The sequence below is a fragment of the Xylocopa sonorina genome, chromosome 4 (genome assembly GCF_050948175.1).
Source record: "Xylocopa sonorina isolate GNS202 chromosome 4, iyXylSono1_principal, whole genome shotgun sequence".
Taxonomy (NCBI): Eukaryota; Metazoa; Arthropoda; class Insecta; order Hymenoptera; family Apidae; genus Xylocopa; species Xylocopa sonorina.
Genome location: NC_135196.1, coordinates 3,140,863 through 3,164,393, shown reverse-complemented (window position 1 = coordinate 3,164,393; position 23,531 = coordinate 3,140,863). Strand labels below are relative to the sequence as shown.

Genomic DNA, 23,531 nt, shown 5'->3' with positions numbered 1-23,531 from the left:
AAATTATTCATATTTATTATTCATTGTAAATAACAATTTCTGTTTACATTCGCGCCGTGATGCGATCATTTCAATGATGACATCAGGTACTAGAGTGCAGCGAAATATATTAATAACTAGAACGTAACATTTAAATACGGGTTGGGGAAATATTGTAATATACTTTTTATTTTTATAAGTTTAATATATTAAGACGCTGATTTGATTTGTCACGAAACCCGTGAGCTGAATGTGGTTTGAGTTTCAATGCAAGTATGGCGGATTGCAGTGACACGAATTCGCACGACATGACAGAAAATCATGTTCAAAAACGGTGTAATAACCAATGGGTTCGTTTAAACGTTGGTGGTACATACTTTTTGACAGCCAAAACTACTTTAGCTAGAGATCCCAATTCATTTCTCTACCGATTATGTCAAGAAGATGCTGATCTTATCTCGGACAGGGTTAGTTGATGTTTTTAAATAACCGCGAACTTTAAAATACTATTAAACGCATTGTTGAGTTTTCTCTTCTATATGCACATATGTTACTTGGATTTATTATATTTTCTAGATAAATCAATTTAGATAGTTATTTTTATAAAGTTATATTTTAAAAAATATACAAATTATGAAATTGATAAATTGTTTTGATTTTTAAACTTAATATATACTAAGATAATATTATTACAAAATAATAGTTTGTTTAAAAAAAAAAAACGTGCAATTAATCGGAAGGAAGTGTATTAAAGGAAAAAATTTGTTTATATATTTCACTATGCAGGATGAGACGGGAGCGTATTTAATAGATCGTGACCCAACATATTTTAGTCCTGTTTTAAATTATCTGCGCCATGGGAAACTAGTAATCAATAAAGACTTAACGGAAGAAGGTGTCTTAGAAGAAGCAGAATTTTATAATATTACAGAACTTATTCGACTAGTCAAAGAGAGAATTATATTAAGAGACACTAGACCATTAAGAGATTCAAAGAAACATGTTTATAGAGTTATTCAGTGTCATGAAGACGAATTAACTCAAATGGTATCAACAATGTCTGATGGGTGGAAGTTTGAGCAGGTATTTATAATATTTTTAACTAATTATAACTGATATTTTACTATAGTAAAGAATATCAGTATATGGTTAGTCTATCTATCTATCTATCTATTTATCTATTTATCTATCTGTCTATCACATATCGCACTTGTGTTAAACATTGAAATAGATTGCTTTAAAAAGAGCTAAAGAAAATTGTAACCTCGAGTGGCCTACTTCGGTATCCTTTGCTATGAATTTTATGGTTCGCGTTTAGAACTTTTTAAAATTATTTTCGTTTAATTTGACAATTGGAAATCAGTTCCTTAGTATAAGAAAATAATTAAAAAATTTCCAGGGGAGGGAACAAAAAAATGCCCAGAAAAGTATACAAGCTATTTGTCTTTTTTATAATTTTACCATTAATCTAATTTTCTATCAGGTAGTAATTTCCTGTAAAACAATTAAGTAGATCTTTACTTTAAGAGTACAAAACTTGTTGCTTTATTTTTATCTATTTTGATAATGAGAGAATGAAGAATTAAAAAAATGCAGATTCTAACTTAAAAAATTCATCAATTAAAAAGTTTTTTGAAGGTTACTTTGACGCCATATTGGCTTCTATTCATAGTTCGTCCAATGAGTGAAATGTATTAACTGAAAACTATATGGAACACGGAAATCATTTGAGTGTTCAGTGATTGGATATGTGGAAGAGGGCTCTTTGAACTTGTATAGCTCACTCAAATCATGAATAGAAATTGGTATAGTGATTTCAGCCCATAAAATATGTTAAACGCACTCTTTTACTGTATTTAACTTTTGAATTATTGGATTCCTCTGAAGTTAAGATCTGGACCTTTTAATTCTATACATTTCAATGTATAGAATTCATACTATCAGAAATTATAAAAGCAAGTAGTTTTCGGTTCTTTAAGCTCTAAAATTCCATTAATCATGATCATAAATTGAATATTGTGTTTAGAATATTTTTCAACAGGGAAAGCAATCAAATTAATAATTATACATAATTAATAATTCAACAGACAAAAACATGTTTTGTAACGATCAGTAACAGTTTGCATATTTGTTTCATTTTATTTTGCTGTGTATCTGATTTTCACCTGAAATTTTGTGCTGATGAGCAGTTTGCAGAAGCATTATCACTGTATTTTCGTGTGTCTTTTCTTTCAGCTGAGAAAAGATGGAAGACACGTGAAAATAGCAGTAACACTACTGCAAATAATTTGTCTGCACTGGGCCACAAGACCCATGTAGTCAACGCGATTGCGATAAGGTTACTAATTTATAGGACCAGCTATAGAACCTCGTGATTGAACATAGCGTTTATGTCTATACATTTAATTGTTATTGCTGATAATATTATAATCACTTTGGGCAGGGAATATCTTTTCAGTATCACCTTTTAGTATGGTGGCCTGAGTAGTAGTCTCTTCTGGTATGAATTACATGCATACCTATATAGAGAGAACTAAGGGGATTGTATGAATCTGAAAGAACTTTAAGATAACCAAAGCTTTTTGAAATGTTTATAAAAAAGATCTCTAGAATTGCAGTAAATATTACTTCTATGCATACACCCATGTCAGCAAATGTATCAGTATTAGTTGCCTGGCCATTTCAGAGTTTATCCCTTGTTTATGATTAGATTTTAAGCTAGTATAAAATCACTTGTGACACTGCATAATATTGTTGAATTTAGGCAATAACCAAACTTTAATCCAGTACTGACAAGCCAGTTTTTTTTAATAAGCTATATTGGAAGACAGCCATATATTGTGAAACATGAAACTTTAAGCCCACCAATAATTATCTATTCATAAACAAAGAATATGAGCCATGAAATGATTAGCCATCGATGACACATTCGCTTTCATAAACGTGTGCTTATAAGCAATATTCATTGTAATTATGACGATCTTTTTTTGCAAACATTTTGGAAAATGTTCATTACTCCAAAGAAATTCTTTCAGATTCATACTGTTCATACTGTTCTCCTTTCCACCTACTCAGGTATATAATTCACACCAAGGATAGTGTTATTACCATATTACAGGGCAGTCCATAATAATTTTTGGGTGGAGTAAATATAATTTTTTTATACTTTGTTTATGTAGACATAAAACTTTATATATAATATATAAACATCATCTATAGATAATGTCCACAAATAGTTCACAAATTTTTTGTAATCATCAACTTAATCTATAATTACATGTTGTGAGAGTAACTTGAGAACAGTAAGCGATTAAACAATTTATGGAAAATTCAATTCCCATTTTAGCCATAAGCAGTTTGTGAATATTAATACAGATTCACCTTAACACGATTGTATCTTAGGCCTTAGATTGTGCTTAAACTGTCCAATATCTTGGAATTCTTCTAGAGCTATTGCTTTGAGAAATTTAATATTTTATTAGTTACATGATCTTTTTAAACAGTTTTGAGTTATATACTTTTTTAATTGTAGATTAGAATTTAGTATGTTTACTTGAAAGAATTGAATATATTTTACTTTTATTTATTTTAGTTAATCAACATAGGATCTCAGTATAATTATGGAAATGATGACCATGCTGAATTTCTATGTGTGGTTAGTCGAGAATATGGAGCCAGTCAACTCAATAGTAAAGAACAAGAATCAACAGATCGCGTTAAGGTACCATTATCACATTCAAATTTTTCACTTCATCCTTATAACCAAAACAATCACTCTTTCTAGTTTTACTAAATAATTTTATATTATTTTCATTATATGAAAATTTTTGTTATATCACAGTCTTAATATCAAATTATAATACTGATTTTAATAATTAAGTCCTTAAATTCTATCATTAAAGATTTTAATTAGTAAAGTACTAGTACAAGAGCAAGGTATCAGAATATTTGGAAAAAAAAAGATTTGTAGAAGTGCTATTGATTTAGATGCTGCTTACAAATAAAGTTTATACATTTCTGATCAATCAGTATTATCATATTATTGTATTGCTTTGTATAAACATTATAGATTTACTTTTAATAAGAAATAGGAGAAGTTCTTTTTTTTAATTTTATGACAAAAATTGACATGTATATGTTAACTGAAAATTTTGTATTAATTATCTCTCTTATTATAAATCGATTAGATTATAGATAAAACAAGTTGAATACCACACTATAACCATTTTAGTTCTAATGTTTAAGTGAAGTAACATATACTGAAAAACCAAAGATAAATTATAAGATTATTGTAATCACATACATATTGCTCATCTTATAAGCATTTCTCTTAGTTTTATATCTTTGTTTATACATTTTCTCTTGTAATTAGCTCAGTATATGTTATAAATACTTTACTACTATATTTTATAATAAAAATTTATTTTACATTATTTTTATCTAAAAATTAAAAAAGATATTTAGATCTTTACTTTTTTTGAATAGTTTTTATAATTTGAATTAAAGTTCAATATATATAATTAGTAAATAATTATGCTTTTACCAAAACACTTCATATTAGTATGTGTCAAGTCAGGGTTCAATTTGCACGAGCATGTTCTGCCTTTGATGTTTGCTATATATTATACTTTATGATTTTTGTATCGCATGCTATATATTTAAATAAAAAATATTTTTTTTACTGGTTTGCTTACTTTCTACCCTATTATCCTGCATGATCTGTTATTGCCAGGTTTTTTTTTTCTTTTCTTTTCTTTTCTTAAGTATATTGTATTTATGATAAAATTTATTGTTTAATGGAATAAAATATCATTAAAGTAAATAATTTATAAAAATAACAATATGATAACATTTAATTTATTTTTGTCTTAGTATTATCATCATGGTGTTTTCACAAAAAAATATACAGAGGCTGAACAATGCTAACTGACATTGATACATCTTATGAAACCTTTTTTGTAGCAATAAAGTACATTTTCATTTCCCTTCATTAAATACAATTTGTCATACAATGTTACTAAGTTTCAATCATTAAATTGTATTTTAGGTTCTGCAGCAGAAGGGTTCTCGCATGTAATCTTTAAATCCGTCCTTTTCTTTTCTTGCTTCGTTTAATTAAATCAACTGTGCAGCAACAAGATGAAGACTGTTTTTATTTCTACGTTTAAAAGTTTAAGTTCGTGCAAGCTCTCCATTGCTTCAGTTTTCATACATAGATGGTGATAAATTAAAAAAAAAACAAAAGAATACGAAGGTAAAATACCTTTTGTAGATACTTAGGTATTATGTAACAACACAAGACAAAGCTTTAAAAATCGAAAGTATTGCACGTTAATGAGTGAACCTATTTTTAGTACTAGTTTTTTATTTTTATTGAGAACTTGACAGGAATGGATGTGGAATATACACTGACAAAAATGACATCTAGCCATTCTATAAAAGGGATCATACATTTTATAACAAAGGACATTGATACTGAAGTAAAACTTTCTATTCCACTGATAATTTCTAACATTCTACTCGAAAGAAGGAATGTACTACGTACGAAAATATTAATATATACATATATGTATACATGTACAATCACCAAGATTAATATGTTATGAAAAAAATTGTTATTTAGCAATGCTTTTATTTCCACTAAATAATTTAAAAGACAATAGCATTCATAAAGGCAATCTTTTTCATACGAGTTTCTACAATGAATATAAAAATACTCTCTAGTAGTAAATAAATAGTTTATCTTTTTGTAACAAGTTGTACACAAGTCATTTTTTTTATTGTCTCTGTTATAACATTACCCAAATTCCTTTAAAAACCTTTGCACTGCCATTATAAAATATAAAGAAGTAATTATATGTCCAATATGGTACTTTTAATTATTTGATACAATATGTTATAACTATAAACGTGAATCTGATTTTGACATATAATAATGTGGATAAAGAAAAATATATGAAATGTAATTTGTAATAAAAGCAATTTATTATGTCGTTTACTGATATAATGTAGAGTAAAGATTTGAATATACAAATTTTAATCATACGAAAAACTCGAAATAAATTGGGTCATTTTTTATTACTTATGTTATTCTTCTATAAAAATATAATTTTTTTTTATAATATTTTGTTCTGCACAAAGAAATTAAAATGATATACTACAATACACCTATGTGAAATCATGCACTATTCTATTTCTCTCTCTCCTCTTCTTTTATTTGACACACACTTCTTTTAGATAAATTTTCATTTTATACAGATATACATATTTATAATAGAAACAAATCTCTATTATAATTACAGAAATAAAAATACTTTATAATAGGCATTGATATAGGTTGTCAATTGAAGGCCTATTAAGAAAATGTTGTAGACAATATATTAATATTTAAAAGCATTATTTGTGAGAAGACTACATATAGCATTAAACTATTATAAGTCTTATTATAATTATGTTATATAGGATATATAATTTATTATGCATTATTATATAATGTATACAAAATTTCTTAAAGACATTTCTTATATTCTTACATTAGCAATAATATACTAATTAGCAAACACTAATAAGAAAATGTATAATTATATAATTTATAATAGATATTCACAACTATAAAAACATTATAAACGTTTATTATTTGCCTGTTAATTAATATTTTTTGTGTTAAAATACTTGTGTCTGTAATAAAAGTATTAGTATCAACATTAATTATTTTTTGTAATGTACAATTGCTATTTATATTGCAAGACGGTATTGTTTTACGTTTCCCTTTTCAATGTTACTGATTTCTTTAATATTAACATTCACTATATCCATGTTAAACATGTGTGTGTGTGTGTGTATATATATATACGTAAAAGAGTTGTAACATTCTATATAGAAAAGAATTTGTACTTTCATAGACATATTTTTAAATTTTTCTTATTTGATGTCTATTGGTAGAAAAAAGAGTAATATTAGTATACGCATTCTACAGTAAATTTCACCACTGATAATTACTTAGAACCATATCAACAAATATAAATAAATATAAAATACACACAAACACATCACGTAAATAAGAATTTATTACTTATAAATTGTGAATTTAAAATAAGAGAAATTCCTTTGTAAAAGATATACATATTTAATAATTATTTTGAACATTATACGTGTTTATTCTTACTCTAACATGTACATGAATGTAACATTTAATTTTATGAAAATATTTCTCTATAATTGTTCGAAGTATATTTCTTCCAAGATTATATTTTAAAACATGGGCTTTGTTTTAATTATAATAAAATTTCACATATTATGGAAAGTTTACGTAAAACATTATTTTCATTTGCAATATTATATATAATAATTATTTTCATCCAGTAATATATATTTAATTTAGTCTATAACAATTCATAAAACTTGAGAAACTATGTATATAGATGTATATAATATACTATATCTTTTAACAGCATAAATAAATTTTTGTGTTTTATGTTCTTTATATATAAAGTTTGTTTAAAAAAAAAAAGAAGGAAAGAAACCATAGAATTATATTTTTTCTATCTTTTTCATTAGGTATATAAGAGATTATGTGAATAAATCATAAACTTCAAGGAACATATATAAAAGTAATATATAGTTTTAAGTTAATAAGAATTTCTAAATTGTTATATGGGTTGAAACACATAGAACATCAAATAGTTTTTCTCAGGTTTACCAGAGATATTGTAGTGGATTTTTTAAAAAATTATATTGCATAAGAAAGCTCATTATTTAAGCTACAAAATTTTTACAGGCAATTTTCAATCATTTTCTGAAATCTCTGTGGTGTTTCCTGAGAAAATTTTTTTCTGTAATTATTTAAAAAATAATCCTTTTTTTGATTATAATTTAGAAAAAAAAGAACGAGCCTTCTTACGCGATTTAATATAAAAAATGTTCATTTGTCCCATTTTGTACTACCTTATAATGCATCGTGATTAAATAAACATAAAGTATATGTTTCTATTTATTTACATTAAAAACCAGATTTTAATCATAATAGAAATAAATTCCCATGCAATCATTTTTAGAATATTACTTATAATGAGTTAATACAATTCAAATATTATTATTTTGTTAAAATTTGGACTTTACAAAGAACCAGTTAAAGGTAAATTGAATTTTTCAACAAAGACTTGAATAGTATTACGAGTACTTTAAAAACTATACTTTTACAAATGTAAATTAGTAAATAAATATTTAATAAAAAAATATATTTACATACTTTTACTCTATTTTACATACCTATTTTCATTTAGTTGCATAATTGAAGATTAGTAAATTAAAATAATACTTATTATGTATTGAAAGAATAAATTTTTAATATATTTTTATGTATCAAATAACAAATGTTAAAAATGATAAGGATATATTTATCTTCAAACCAATTAAGTAGATTTATATAAATTTTTAATTTATAAAGAAGTATACAAATTTTATATCACTTAAAAATGTTATTTACAAAAAACTATAAGTATTAGAATATAAGATCAAACATTATTTAACATAGATAACGAAATATATATTTCTAAACATATCAAGGCATATTAGCGATTGTTTTTAGCGGTTGATCAAGATATTTTGCTAGTGCTTGTGCTTTTTCTTTTAATAAACCAAATCCTACATTTTCTTTGGCATATAAACATAATAGCAAATTCGCAACTTCAGTGATTACAACTTTGCCCTCCTAAAAAATATTTTTGACTGAAAAACATAAAACTCTCATAATTAAAATATTAATATTATTTTTATGCATATAACATTTAACTCTGTTATGTAAGTCAAACTATTAAATATAAATTACTCTTTAGGAATATTTCTGTTATAAAATTTTATATTCTGTGTAAAAATTGTTGTCTCATATTTGTAATGAGCGCATTTAAACTAAGTATCCTTTAATGAAAATAAATTATAAACTAAATATGATCAAGATTAAACAAACATGGTAAAGAATTACAGCCAATATTACGTATCCAGAGCCATTTCAATCAGAAGTGACACTTAACTACGTTTTTTCTAAATTTCTCAATTTAATAACAGAAAATGTTAGAGATTAACTTTATGGAAACTAAATGATTAACTTTCATGAACTTGTTTAATTTTTCTTCCTAGATGAAACATTTCCTTCGTGTACCCATATGATTTCAATAAAAATACTTATATCAATCGATATGAAAACAATAATTGCTATAATATAATATTACAATTATGAAAACAGCAATTTGCAATATTTTACTAAAGATATTCTCGCAATACACTGGAAAAATTCTTATTTGTAAACAATTGATTAAGAAAATATTTAATTACATAGAATTTAACATATATATCATTGATTTAATAAAGTATTTGTTAATTACCACACAATCCATTAATACAAATTGTAATTCATCTTCCTTAAATGCATTTCTGCCATTCTTTTCATAAGCTGACCAAATGTTACTAGTAATAGCAGCAGTTACCCTTGCATCTTTATCTCCATAACCACTGTAAGCTAATAAACCACCATCTCTATTTAATAACCTGAAATATTTTCATTTAATATTTAATCACAACATTTTTGTACACTAAAAATTCGTAAACGTCTATATATATGTATATGTACATATATATTTATTGTGATATATCACATAGCTGTGTTAGATTGTATTAAAACGATATACATATATATAAAATTATTGCATCCATTGTTTTAATAAAGAAAATATTTGCTTATTAAACATAGAGAATTAAATATTTATAGAATATTCTACTCACAACGTATTTTCTACGCCACCTGTATTAGCTTGACTAAGTACTTGTGTTAAAGCTTTTGGTTTCAACATAATTTTACAATTGATAAATATAAACTTCACTTTCTCCTTGTTCTCCTTAAATCACTGTTAGACTCGTAATTAGCTTCAGAGTTACGAAACTGAAATCAAATACTTGAAAGTGAGAGCATTATTATCTAATGATTATATTTTCTAAAACAAGAAAGGTGTTATCGTATTTCTAAAGTGAAAAATATTTGTATACAATATTGCTCAGATCTGTTCATTAATCCGCAGGAGTGACAGTGATAGTTTTATGCGAAGTTCCGTGCGATGCGCGGAAAATATGCGTAAAAATCATTTTAACTAAGAATGATATGTAAAATCACTAACTGGTACACGCCAGCTGGTTGGCTCGTATGCACTGATGTCGTTAACGTTTTTGATTGGTCCGTTGTTGTCTTGCTAATAGAAATTCGTGTCTGAGCACTGGGAAGAATATGGATGGATTTTTAAATGTTTGGCCTAAAAAATATTGGCCAAAGGAAAATAAAACACTTCAATATTAACATGAAATTTTCTTTCGCTGTGTTGAACTATTTAATGTATAGAGTTAACTTAATTACACACTACAAATAATAGACGAAAAGGAGAGATACGACAAAATCTTACAATATTACTATTTGCTTTAAGTAATGCTGTAATTGCAAAAGTTTTTGTGAAAAGCTTCCTATTCCAGTTTCACATCATCTAGCTTAGTAACTAAGTGTTAAGATATTAATATTTCGGTTTAGATTTATCCAGACAACACAGCGAATCTACAGCACTTTGCTGTATTGCCTGGGTATCTCTAGGTACAAGAATTTTTGAATCAAAACTTCAATAGAAATATATAAAATACAAAAATTCCTTATAGCAATGTATATTTTATAACAATTAGCATTACAGTATTTTATATTATTACAGTAACTGATTTTATTCATATATTTATTATATGATCATTATCATTAAGAATATTTTGAAAATGTTTTACTGTAAATTTATAATATTTATTGATATTTCGTACAATAATAAATATATTATTTTACACAATAATTACTTAATTAAAAATCAATTACATATTGATTCATATAAATAGCATGTTTTTCAGCATGATACGTTGCAATAATGTGATCAAGTATTGGTCCTATTTCAGGGTCTCTTATCCTTTCACCTATAGCTACTGGTGTTTCTAACATGGATAAATACACTAAAAATTCAATTTACAATAAATATTATATTATTTAAATATAGACATTTCTATACAATTTCTACTAGTTAATGGTGAAAATAAGTTTACCAAGTAACATGTGAGGATTTATAAGACTAAGTTGAATACGTGGGTCCATCATGATTGCTTTGTAAATTGGACTATCTGAATCCAGTTCTTTATTTAAATCTTGTAAACTGTACCTCCTTTCTCCAAGTAACCATTCACACTAAACATAAAAATATTTAAGACCTAAACTTTATTAAACATATAGAATTAAGTATTCATTACTCACAGCATTAGTTTGATTGTTTCCAGTAATTTTCAATGCCTCAATAATATTCTTCTCTTCAAATCCCATCTCTAATAGCAATTGTAGCGCTTTTGGACTGGGTTTAAAGTCCATTTTCTTATAGCGGTGGTAACTTTCTAGTAGATGATCTATTATGTGCAATATATTGTCTTCGTTCTTCAGACTTTGACATTCTACATGATTACAATTGTTTAGTTATTTGTTTAGTTAGTAGTTTAGCAAAGCAAAATTCAAATATTGAAATATATTTTATTATGATTTTAATTACATTTTTTTTATTATATAATTTTTATTTCTCTTAATTTTAATATTTAATTTTACTTTTTAGTTTACATATTGCAAATTATAAAATAAATGTAACAAATGTAGAATATAAAAAAAATTTCTAACAACGTATTTGTTAATTAATTTTTATTATATATAAATAAGATCTTTTATTAAATTCTTTTTCAATTTGACTATGAATTAGTTTATAGTTAATTTATGCTAAATAGATGAATTGCAATTTGTAATATTACCTTTTTCAACAGATATCAAATCTGAGTCGTCATCACCTTCATCATCTTCTGAATCATTCTGATGTTCTGTCAACCATTCTATTGCTTCCATCATATTTGATCTATAAGATATTAAAAACCATGTGTAAAATATTACATATAATACATTCATGGACTCAAACGTCTAGTTAGAAGTCTATAACATGCCATATTTTTTATAATACTCTCCAATTTTCAGTAGCAATCAAACACAATATATTAACAGATTATATGAATAGATATATTCTATTCTTATTTTAAATTACAATGATCTGTATTATTAGTCTTAAATGAATCTTATACATAATAGAGTTTATATTGTATATGTTGCACATGGAAGTAAAAATCCAGTCTATTTTGATCTGCTTTAAATATAAAAGAAGCAATTAGAAGTATATATTTAATATTAGAAAAAATTGATCTTATTCTTAAAAATAAGATAAAAAAATACAAATATTTTGAGAGGTATTTGATCATTGTGTATATGAAATTAAGAATCCTTGGCATAATTGGAAATTTTATCACATTATTTAACTTGATAAATAATGTAACATCTGTAGACGTTGTCGATCATGAATGTTAATTTGTTAATATTTATAAACACTGAATTAAAGAGCAAGTAACTTATACTTTCTTAAACGAAGAGCTTTCAAAACCTTTTTCTCTGTATAACCCATTTCTGTAAGAAGCTTTACAGTATTTGGATTAATATTTGGTTTGCATCTTGCCTCCAATTTCTCTTTTAAAATGTCACATAATTTTTGGGCTTCTGGACTATACAGTATAATTTTTGCTGATGCCTTAATAAGTGTTATTAAAATTTTCCGTACTTCATTCTGAAACTATAATATAAAATATGTAATATAAATGTCTCTTTATGCAACATGTGGGGTAGATATATATACTTATGTATATTTACATCTGCAGGGCAATGAAGGAATGGAATTTGTTTAGGTGGATTACATATTGGTAAAGCTTTTGTTACTTGTAATATTAATTCTTCGCTTGGACCTTTTAACGCTTCGTCAGATAAATTTTCATTTACAGATGCGGAACGAATTTTCGTTAACATTAATTCATCTGCAATAAAGAAAGTTTAGTATGCGAAAATTAAATATACTAAATTGTTTGGAAAGTCCACAGAGTTTCTTCACAAATGTTGATATTAAAATCTATACTTTGTTGGTATTAAAATTTATATTTCAAATCTATACTTTTTGTATGTTTCTCTTTGTATTCTTTAAAATTCTATGCACAAACAATACAAAGCATGACATGCAACAAAGCATAACAAATGTAGTTAATTAATTTGTTATTGTAGTGAATTATGTAGTAACAATACTTTATACCGAAAAACCTACATTTTAGTTTATATTTGCTTCAATGCCTATTCCACTACTGATTGCATACACAGCTGAGTTATATTTTAGTTTCCAATGATTGAAACAGAGTTATAGCTTATATTGCCTTAATGTTCCCCATTGAATAATAATACTGTCACTTTTTCTTTTACCGCATCAACAGAATTTAAACTGTATTCGCTATAATAAATCCTTACTTTACTTTACTGAAAACATTAAGACAATATGTGTTGTAACAGTGCTTTAGCTAATAGAAATTGTGGATGCAGTCCTGTACAACAATTTATGTCTGTACACAGCTTACTACATACAATGTATAAATATACTGTTATTCTGTTATCACACATTGTTACGTATTTAAACCAAAATATTGTTCTCTTGATTAAGTCAAATAATTAAAGAACAGCTTTCAAAATTGGTCAGTAGAAAAATTATTTGCTAGTAATACTGACATAGCTAATATCAATTAAAAATAAGCGAAAAATAATATTTTATCTATAAACTTAATCCATCATTTGAATAGCAGTTTTTAATGATTATACAATAAAATGTTTTAATGTTCATACTGCAAGATTTTGTTGATGACATGAAATTCATCATGGCTAAGGAAGATACAAATATTTTTTACAAAAATGTCTATGAAATGGAAGATAAAAAGTGACAAAAGCAAGTGAAATATACAAAAAACAAAAATTCTATTAAAATATGATTTTAAATTAGTTTCAAATTTTACTATGAACTTTCCAATCAATTGAATAAAGTTTGCATTGATTAGTGTTTTACCATTTTCATAAATTTGTTCATCAGTTAAAGTAGAGTCATCTATAAGCCATTTAAATTTGGATGACTGAATTAAACGAAAATTAATTATATTTCTTGACGTATCATTATTGTAGAAATATTTTATTGCAATGGTTTTGACTTTATTTACAGTCATATCTGATGTTACATTGAAACTGTTAATCTTTCCTTCAGAACTAAATAAATAAATAAATTATATTTTTTAATAGGAAGGTTTGGTCAAAGGAAACAGTTTTAAGGTACAATAAAACTTTACCTTACAATATTGATTGAAAAGTGTTTTGATTTGGACATGATGTATTCTGTTTCAGTAGAAGAAATTGTTGAAGGTTGCTGTTTGCCTGTTCTTATTATACTTTTTGCATTATGCCATACGCTTATTATATGTTGTTGCATCCATAAAAACATTAATTATGTCCTTATGATTGGAAAAAGGTATCTTTTAGTATGAATAATATTAATTAATCAAATCCAAATTAAATAAGTTTTTGGAAGTTTAAAATAATGATTAAGTTTATTCTTTGCATGTATCATAAACAGAAAATATTATTTCTAAATAATTTTGTTTTTACAATTTTTTATTGCATAAGGAAAATATATATTAGGCTTATCCCATTCACCTGAAAAAATGTTCACTTGAATAAATATTTTAATTTATGCTTCTTTCAAGCTATACATGGGGTATTAATATTTTCAAACATTTCTAGTAGACTTTCGGGACATGAAATTTGACGTATGATACATCAATCGATTCGTTTTTGTAAGTACCTAACGGAAATACAAGATTCTTTTGAGACAATGTCTTATTATCAACAAATTTGATTTGAAAATATAACAAAAAATGACACAATTTTGCTCCACACCATATTTGATCTCGTTCACGTCTTGTATGCGCAATCACACTGCGCATGTATTACGTATACGTACAACGATATTTAATGCGTGAATAAATTTTGAATATGTCATTGTATCTTCAATTTGACGACCGATTTGAGAAATATCAACAAAATTTTCGTATGTCACTTTTTCACTCTCCGCTTGAAACAAAGAAAATTTGGTTCGATCAACAACCAATTTCTCTTCCTTTGGTTACTCATTTAAAACGAGTTTTTCTTTTTTTGAGGTGGAAAAAATGTGTCCTTAAACAAAATATACTTCAGACCAAATTCACGACGATATAAGTTTGACGCTGCAGGTATATCCTATTTTTAAGGACCATTACTACTATTTATTTCAATTTTCGAACAATCCACCTAGACCTGTCCCTGGATTTCACAATTTTTGTCTATAAGAAAGAGATTGAAAAGGGCCAAAAAGCACAGTTTATATTTAATAAGAGTAGCAACTGGTCATACTGCAATGCATCTAGGAACTAGTAGCATCCAGGGATCATTTAGCATCTAAATATATTTTTCTTGGGTACAAATTAAAAATTGTAAATTTTTACATTTTAGAATACGAAGTAAAATTTATTTTAATTGGCATTCAACATACTGTATATAATAAAAAATAAAATTTCTGCTTAGAATTGCGGACCTAACCACTACAAGTCATATCAGGTTGCCAATATTCTGGCGCAACAAGTAGGCACTACTTTGGAAATTATAAACGCAAATGTTTCATTTTATAAAAGAAAGCATAAAATGGTACACTGGAATGAGTGTAGTTTCATTTAAAAATTAGGTTAAGAATAATTATATCAAGCTTGGGTTTGTTTGTCATATTTCCTTGTTAATATATAGATATATAATTTTATATTGTGCTTAGATTTATGCTTGTGATAAATATTTTCATTATTAAATATAAAGCAGGGACTAAAAATGTGCATGTAATTTGGATATTTTATATCATAATAAATGCAATATGTGTTCTACAGATAAACAGAAAAACGTTTCGCGATGGTTAAATTTCGATATCGCAGAAAATGTTAACATTTCCTTTCTGTGTACTGAAATAAGTACATAACCGTAATAATATATTATATTATATATGTAGACAGAAATAAAAACATATTAATTATAAGTGGAATTAAGTTTTTAACAATTAGAGCTTCGACATTTCTAAATAGTAATATTTTGTTACATTAACATAATTAAACATTGTATATTTCATTTAAGAGTCTATGCTGGCTTTTTTGTTTAAATCTTATAAATACTTTTCAACAGAGTAATTATTATTTTATCATAATTTAAATCATCTTTTTCTTTCACTCATTATCAATTCGTAAAATAATTTAGGCAAATATAATTGTTGAATTTCCCTCCAAATAGTTGCAATAAGAATTAACCAATCATGAACGCTGATTTGCGATGCGCGGACAGATTTCCGTCGACTTCTTCTTTCTCCTCAGACCTTCTTCGCGAGTGCATACCCTGTCATGAAGCTCATTCCATTTTACGAAATATTAAGTTGTATTATGTGTTTAGCGTTAACTTTGCGTTTGAAACGTTAAGAAAAGAAACAAGGTACGTAATTAACATGATTTTATATTTATTCAGGCAAATTATTCAACATTTTGAGTAGTCATAATGATGGCGTCACTTTTCGTCCTTGTTCCAAATTTTCATTTTTAAGTTAATTAAACAGTGTTTGCGCAGTTAAGATGTGAACAAAAAGTTAAAATGTAGTTGTTAGAACATGTTGTGCTAGTTTATCATGTAAATTCCCGACTAATTTCAAAAAAATCTAAGTTGAAATATTTTGTCTTTCCTATAGCTGACTTTCGAAAAAGAGAAATTTATTGCAATAATTTCGTTTTTACCACTAGAATTCGAGTATTCCAGTATACAATGTACTGCAATATTCGCAATTAACACCATTAATTAACAATATTTCTTCCTTCCGATAATTGAATCTTGCCTTGAAAGAGATTTATTGCAATAAATTCCTTTTTACAACAAAAATTCCAGTATTTCTGCACATAATGTACTGCAATATTCGTAATTAACATCGTATAGATAATACAATAATATGTATAATAAAATATTATCTATGTTATATGTGTTATACATGTAGATATATATATGTATAGGACAGTAAAAATTTTTCTGTGCACAATATTTAGGATAGTGTTTATGATAACACTACAGTGCGTATTTTTCTGAGAAATACGCATGACAATTTTCCTGAAACTTGTATTTTGAAAACTTTTTTTTTTTGTAGTAGATTTTCAATTAGCTGATTTGTTTACAGTTAAAGCAAATTACGAAATACCAAGGCCACGACGCCTAAGAGCATGCGGGAAGTGACACGGGCAGTCAGTTCGTATCGTCGTCGGTTGCTGGTAAGACCGACTGGTAAGACTTCTCTGTTGTTGGTAAAACCTGTCAGGACACGCTTCTATTTTTGAGGTACGTTCACAAGCTTATAAATCTCATTTAATCATTGCATATTTGATTAATTATTTATTGAACATCATCATTATAAATATGAATTTATCCTTAAAGTTTCTTTTTGCTTTTCATTTTATCATGCGTTTCATTGTTCGTAGTTGTCCATAGACTTTGTTTGAACTTTAAAAACATGATTTATGAATTCGTTTATTATAAAATCTTAATATTAATTATACCTTTGTATATTAATTCTAATTGTGGTGTTTTGTTCTGTTATAGATTTTTAATCAATTAGATCATTGAAAGAATGGATATAATACGTAATGGACATCATAATCATTAATACAGCGAGGACGAATGATATCTTTCACGGAAATGTGGTAATATTGAATTTATTACTAATAGAGGTGTGACGCAGAGACTGTAAGATATAATGTATGGTATAAATTTATATTATTTTTTTTATTCATCATTTGGTAATATTTGATATATAATTCATGACGAACATATGATGTATGTAATGAGTAATGATTTATTTATTTAATAATTATTTTTTTCAAGTAATTTCGAATATTTATGACATAGTATAGTTCACTGATTAAAAATATTAAATATGCTTTAAATTTTGATAACAAATAATCGTAATAGAATTTTTATACATCAATCACGAATTATCTGTGTTCGTAAATAGTTTATAATATTTGAATATATTTTACAATATATTCAAAATTTAAAATCTATTTTATTTATATAGACATATTTTTGCATAATTAAATAACTTAAAAAGAAAGTAATATTTCCGTGAACAAACGCTCGATCAAAAAAGGATGAAAAATAATACGAAAGTAAAATGTGTGTTGTATTTATTTATCCTATGTTTCTCCAATTAATGTTTTTCTTCCAGAATATTTTGGTGACCGCGCGCAATGCGGTCGGTCGGTAGAGTCAGTGTTTGTTGCGATAAATAGTTTTAGTATTTTTTAGAGCACAGCTGCTCTAATTTTAATTACATTTTTTTATAATATTCATACACGAAAGAGTAGAGTCAGTGTTTGCTTCGTAAATGGCAATAGCAATGTAGTTTTTTATTTATACATTTTTTATTCTTAATTTTTTTTTTAATATCTGTTGCCTCGGTATTAGAGTCAAATTGCTGTCTACCTAAAGGATCTAGCTGTGCTTCAAAAGCCAAAAATGTAAGTATCTTTCGTACTTTATTTACAATTCCAAATTTGTTAAACTTTTAATCTTTTTAATTATTAAATTGACATAATTGTGATTAATTTATCGTAAGAAATCACAAAATTAATCACAATGAAGTAAATTAATAATTTAAAATATTAACAAGAACTTTAAAAGGCCAAATTATAACAATATGGTTTCTGTTTAAGTTTTTCAGCTACTTCTACGATGCATTCATCTACCACTTCTATTCTGACGACAACGTTCATGATGTCCTTCTAGAGGTAAGCAACATTTGTTAATATTTTGTCTTAACTGATTCATTGTGTGGTAAGATAAATTTAATTCATATGTCTTTCTTCAGGCATTTGCCATATCTTCGACGACTTCACTGAGGTAGCAACAGCAGTTCCTCCAGACATCAGCAGCATCTTCGATGACTTCCTCCAGACATTATAAACATCTCCTATGACATCTTCCAGATATCAGCAGCATCATCAATCTACGGTTGGTGAGTCGCATGCTTTCAAGTTCCTCTGGTCACTTTATCATGTCGTAGGACGAAAAGTCCAAATCGGCACGGGTGACTGGTTGCAATTATGTAAAATTTTTTTTATGAGTATAGTGACCGTGGATATACCACTATATTCATGAGTAGTAACATTTATTTTATGCATTATTTATTAGCTCAGGATAGGTTCTTAGGAGTAGGATAGTTTAAGTAGGAGTATTATAATATTTGATGTACATAGTACGAATATTTAGAAAGTTTAAAATAAAAGTAGTATTTTAGATATGAATATATATGAAAGTTAAATACTATGAATATTAATAATTACATATACATGTGTATATATAGATATAATATATCTTTATGAATAAATAAATAATATAATATATCACAACTGTCTTGTTGTAGCAGTGCGTAGTGGTGAAATCGGATACCCTCCGACTTTATTTCCGTATTAATTATAATTATTGTACGATGATGTTGATAAAGTGTGTCAAATGCTTTACTTATTTAATCGAGTTTGTATTTATTGAAAATTGAACATATGAGATATATGATAAACATATATAATAAATATCATATGTATGAAATATATTGTAACTTTATAGTATCGCTTTTGTTATAATTAAAGTTTATTTGCTTGATTACCGAAATTATGTCATATTATATGTGCAAGAAAACATTTTGCGTCGAGTAGATTTTGAAATCAAAGCATCAAATTTGAATATTATTTTCGTACTTTAGAATGATTGCTTTGATGACGAGGTCGCTCAAAATTAGTACATTTGTTATAGAATTAGATTTCATTCTATTGATATATTAAATTTAATATTGATCGAAACAATAGGAGAGGCGCTTTCCTATTCCTTCTATCATTATAATGTGCGGGATATAAAATAATTTATTTCCAATTTAATTTTAACTTCGAATTTAACTTTGATTTTAAATTTAATTGTAATTTAAAATTTAACATCAACTTTAAATTTACTTTTGATTTAAAGTTTAACTATAATTTGAAATATAACTTTGAATTTAAATTTAATCATTTTTGTTAATAAATAAATGAACTTGAGTTCATTGTCGAGTAGCATAGTGTTACCACTATCGCATCCCAGTACAGGCGCCCTGCTTCGCCCGTCAGGCCCTTGGTAATTCCGAAAGGCAGATGGGGGAGCCCGCCATCCTCATCAAAGGTATTGGTAGCTTCGAATCTCGCTTAGAGGTTTGCGGCGCCCTAATTGAGCGTATCTCAATTCCTGTCTCAGGGGAAGTCGTGTCTGGAATCATACTCGATGACATTCTGATCACGTTAATCATTTTCGCGGACGCGAAAATACGTCGACCACACTGGTAGCTGTAGCGGCAATCTCGTGTATTTTTGACTTGATCATTTCTAAGATCATGTATAGATCACATTTGAGTTAGGATTGAAAGTAGATTTCTTTACAGCTCTATGCAACGTAATAACTATCAATGAATAACTTTTCAATTTAAAGAATAGTAGAAATCACTAATCATTATATTTAGATCAGGATTTCCAGGTTTAACCCCTTCTGTGTTCATTACCAGGACCCCATTCACGTGCTCAGGTGTTACTTGGGTGGGGAAAAGGTGATGGGCACGATGATTATATAATAACTAATGAGATGTTTTTTTTCGCGATTTACGTGCTAGTTATCGTGCACGACATATTTTCCACGTTGTGTGTGTATGGTTAGGCCGTGGAATTGCGTCGTTTCCATAGAGACAAGTTACTATTGTTTATAAATGATAGCAGATTTATTCTTAATGACGACCGTGGTACTAATTCTAGTAACATCCGTATCACTAATAGAACTTCTGTGTTTTACAAAAAATACAGATTTGTTCGATGTTATAAATTTCATATTGAACAGTCAAATATACATAGAAACGCTTTACTAACGTTGTATGCAATGATCATTAGTTTTCGTCAGTCGATTACAGCACTGATACGTACCCTTAGAGTGTGCGAGGTGTATGCCAAGCTCGGGTGTCGGAGGTGTCCCGGGGCGTCCTCTCTAATGTAGGCTTTTTGCGCCCGAGTGTTTGAATGAAAAATTTCCCGGGGCTGAATGAACGTGTTGGTATGAATCTTTTGCTATTTTAAATATAGGGCTAGGTAGGTAGGTAGTTTACTTCTAGTATGTGTGATAGTAATAAGTAGATAGGGCCAGGCAGGTTGATCACAGTCTCCGATCGGGCAGGCACGTTTCTCGCGTGGTTTAACCTGTTTCAGGGAATCAGATTTCAATGATCGACGGTATAGCTGGCGCGAACGAGAGATGCCATTCGCCACTGGCTTTATTTGATTGATTTTTCGAATCGACTCGCGGTCGCGGTCGCGATTTGCTCGTAACGAACATGTTTTCTGCTCAAGGTTTGGCACGTTTGTACGAACAACGATTCTTTACAATCATTGCTTGCCAGCGTGCGTTAAGAACTTTCGCGATTTATATTTTTATTTCACTTTGTATGTTATTTTTTAAATTGCGCCCAGGGAATCCCGAGCTCAGATATAAGTTTCAGGATTCTGGACTTCATGCCCGAAGAAAGAAGAGTAATATAGTTATTTTCTACAAATAGGTAAAACTCTCTGATTTTTACAACCTTTCGTGTAATGTTGATTTATGATTGATATTTAAACATTCTATTCTCTGCTTCATGTATGAAATATTACAAAATAGTGCAGTTATTTTGTATGAAAATACAATTTCAGGTTTTTTGCAACCTTTCATTTAATATTGATTTGTGATTGATATTTAAACATTCCATTGCGTGTTTTGTGTATCAAAATGAATAAGCATTAAAAATCGCAAAGAATATTAGAATGCAATTACCTGTAAAATCAAAGTTAGTGTAGTTTACTAATACTTTTAAAAAGTGTTATTAAGTTGGTAATATTTCACATCTGTAACGATTCTTTTGTAGCGAATCAGAGTTTAATTAATTTAACAAAAAGTAATAAGATAGACGATAGAATGGAATGTAAATTTTTTGTTTTGTTACACCAATGTACATTATAACCCAACACGTTGGTTTTATTACCATGTTACGTACATCGTTTTTTTTGTACTATTTCCATAAAATGATATTTCTGTATGTCTAATTTATGTATATTGTTTGTTTATCAAATTTTTCTAAAGTATTACTAATCCACTGTATAAGTCTTTTTGCAGCTTATAGTTTTACAGAGACGTCCATTTGATTAAAGTAATACATCAGAATGGAAATGATGTTATGAAGATGAAGGTATGATCATACATGTGTAATACGAGTAAAAAAGGGTGAACCACGAAAAGGATATACGAAGAAGAGGTATAAATATTACAAAATCATATTTATATTATTTCTATATAAATGTTATGTATCTTTTCAATTACACTTATGTTTTTCTATGTGCATGTGTGTGTGTGTGTGTGTTTCTGTTTTTAGATGTATTTTTTGTGAAATTTGTTAACCCATATGTTACTATTTTACCTGTTGTACATTTCTATTTCAGATACTGCAGCGTTTCCTGTTCCGTTTATGATTTTATTATTACTACATGTACTTTTAATTATATATTTATCTTATATTATTTATATGTGTATCTCTTCTTGGATATATTTTTGTGTAATCTATTAACCTGCGTTATGGTTTCGCATGTTGTACATCTCTGTTCTAGATATTACGGCATTTCCAGTTTTATTTTAGGTGTTCCAGTGTTTCTAGTGCTGTTTTAAATATTCCAGTGTTTTCAATTCTATTGTCTCGTCACTCATACGTTGTCTCGCATCTTGTAAATTCCCTCTGTTCATCTGTGCAAAATCTTCTATTATATTCTTCCTTTGTTGCTTCAGAGCTTTTTTCCTTTCTCTTGTTTGCTTTTGCAAACACTTCGAGTTCATGAATACAAAGTACTTCATGTATTGTGTTTTCTTAGAACTTTGCATACGTAGGGTGAAAAATTTTCAGACCTATTGATAGGTAGGAATTACTTCTTGTAAGTTGATATATATTTCTAATTAGGTAACAATTTTTTATCGCGAAAATTCTTTATGGAACACCTTCCATTGTGCGTTTGCATAAGGATCAAATATCAAACTTGTTGCAAATGTACATTGAAAGGAGGTTTTATGTAATAATATCTTGTATAAAATATATAGGTAGATGGGACGTGGTTAGGGTGGATCTCCTTTCGCAGCAACCTCCACGTGGTGAGATCTGGGTTCTGTTTATTTAATATATAATTGCATCATATAGTGATACGATACAATTAAAAATTATATAGTAAATAATTAGAAACCAATGGCTACCATAGGTTAATTTTATTTAAATTCATGTAGGAGAAAACTTCGTAAATTTAATTATAGTAGATAAATTTTTCAAACGAAACCATTGGTAATGATTCTTTCGAACTTAGAAGTAAATGTTCTATGATATTTTAAACGTTGCGTTTTGATGTAGTTACTGACGGAACCGCCAGTACTAGTA

The 23,531-nt window shown here is 27.3% G+C and overlaps 3 protein-coding genes across 6 annotated transcripts in view; 1 reads left to right on the top strand and 2 right to left on the bottom strand.

Moving 5' to 3' along the window:
* Nucleotides 1–228: 228 nt before the first annotated feature.
* Nucleotides 229–5,117, top strand: Inc (BTB/POZ domain-containing protein inc). 2 transcript variants are annotated; one of them, XM_076894094.1, is made up of 4 exons: nt 230–446; nt 766–1,062; nt 3,572–3,700; nt 5,027–5,117. In XM_076894094.1, the coding sequence occupies exons 1-4, from the start codon at nt 255–257 to the stop codon at nt 5,054–5,056; spliced, it is 648 nt and encodes a 215-aa protein (XP_076750209.1). In that variant the 5' UTR covers nt 230–254; the 3' UTR covers nt 5,057–5,117. The 2 variants fall into 2 exon arrangements, with proteins under 2 accessions (XP_076750208.1, XP_076750209.1); XM_076894093.1 differs by lacking the exon at nt 5,027–5,117 and having other exon boundaries at nt 229–446; nt 3,572–3,913.
* A 3,278-nt stretch (nt 5,118–8,395) lies between these two features.
* Nucleotides 8,396–23,531, bottom strand: part of Lamtor2 (Late endosomal/lysosomal adaptor, MAPK and MTOR activator 2) — a 110,782-nt gene continuing 95,646 nt past the window's right edge. Inside the window, exons 2-4 of one of the 2 annotated variants that reach the window (XM_076894578.1) lie at nt 9,757–9,878; nt 9,360–9,522; nt 8,396–8,689 (exon numbers count right to left, since the gene is read on the bottom strand). In XM_076894578.1, the coding sequence (XP_076750693.1) occupies nt 8,540–8,689; nt 9,360–9,522; nt 9,757–9,824 (381 nt within the window). In that variant the 5' untranslated portion in view covers nt 9,825–9,878 and the 3' untranslated portion in view covers nt 8,396–8,539. Of the gene's footprint in view, nt 8,690–9,359; nt 9,523–9,756; nt 10,076–23,531 lie in introns of those variants that run through there. The other variant, XM_076894577.1, reaches the window with a different exon arrangement.
* On the bottom strand, nt 10,794–14,839 carry Kpc2 (Kip1 ubiquitination-promoting complex subunit 2). Of its 2 annotated transcripts, XM_076894073.1 has the most exons (9): nt 14,633–14,839; nt 14,269–14,430; nt 13,995–14,188; nt 12,770–12,930; nt 12,481–12,692; nt 11,833–11,933; nt 11,297–11,487; nt 11,092–11,230; nt 10,794–11,001 (listed from the first exon to the last, which is right to left on the bottom strand). In XM_076894073.1, exons 2-9 carry the CDS (start codon nt 14,418–14,420, stop codon nt 10,856–10,858), a joined length of 1,296 nt encoding a protein of 431 aa, XP_076750188.1. In that variant the 5' UTR covers nt 14,421–14,430; nt 14,633–14,839; the 3' UTR covers nt 10,794–10,855. The 2 variants fall into 2 exon arrangements, with proteins under 2 accessions (XP_076750188.1, XP_076750189.1); XM_076894074.1 differs by lacking the exon at nt 14,633–14,839 and having other exon boundaries at nt 14,274–14,406.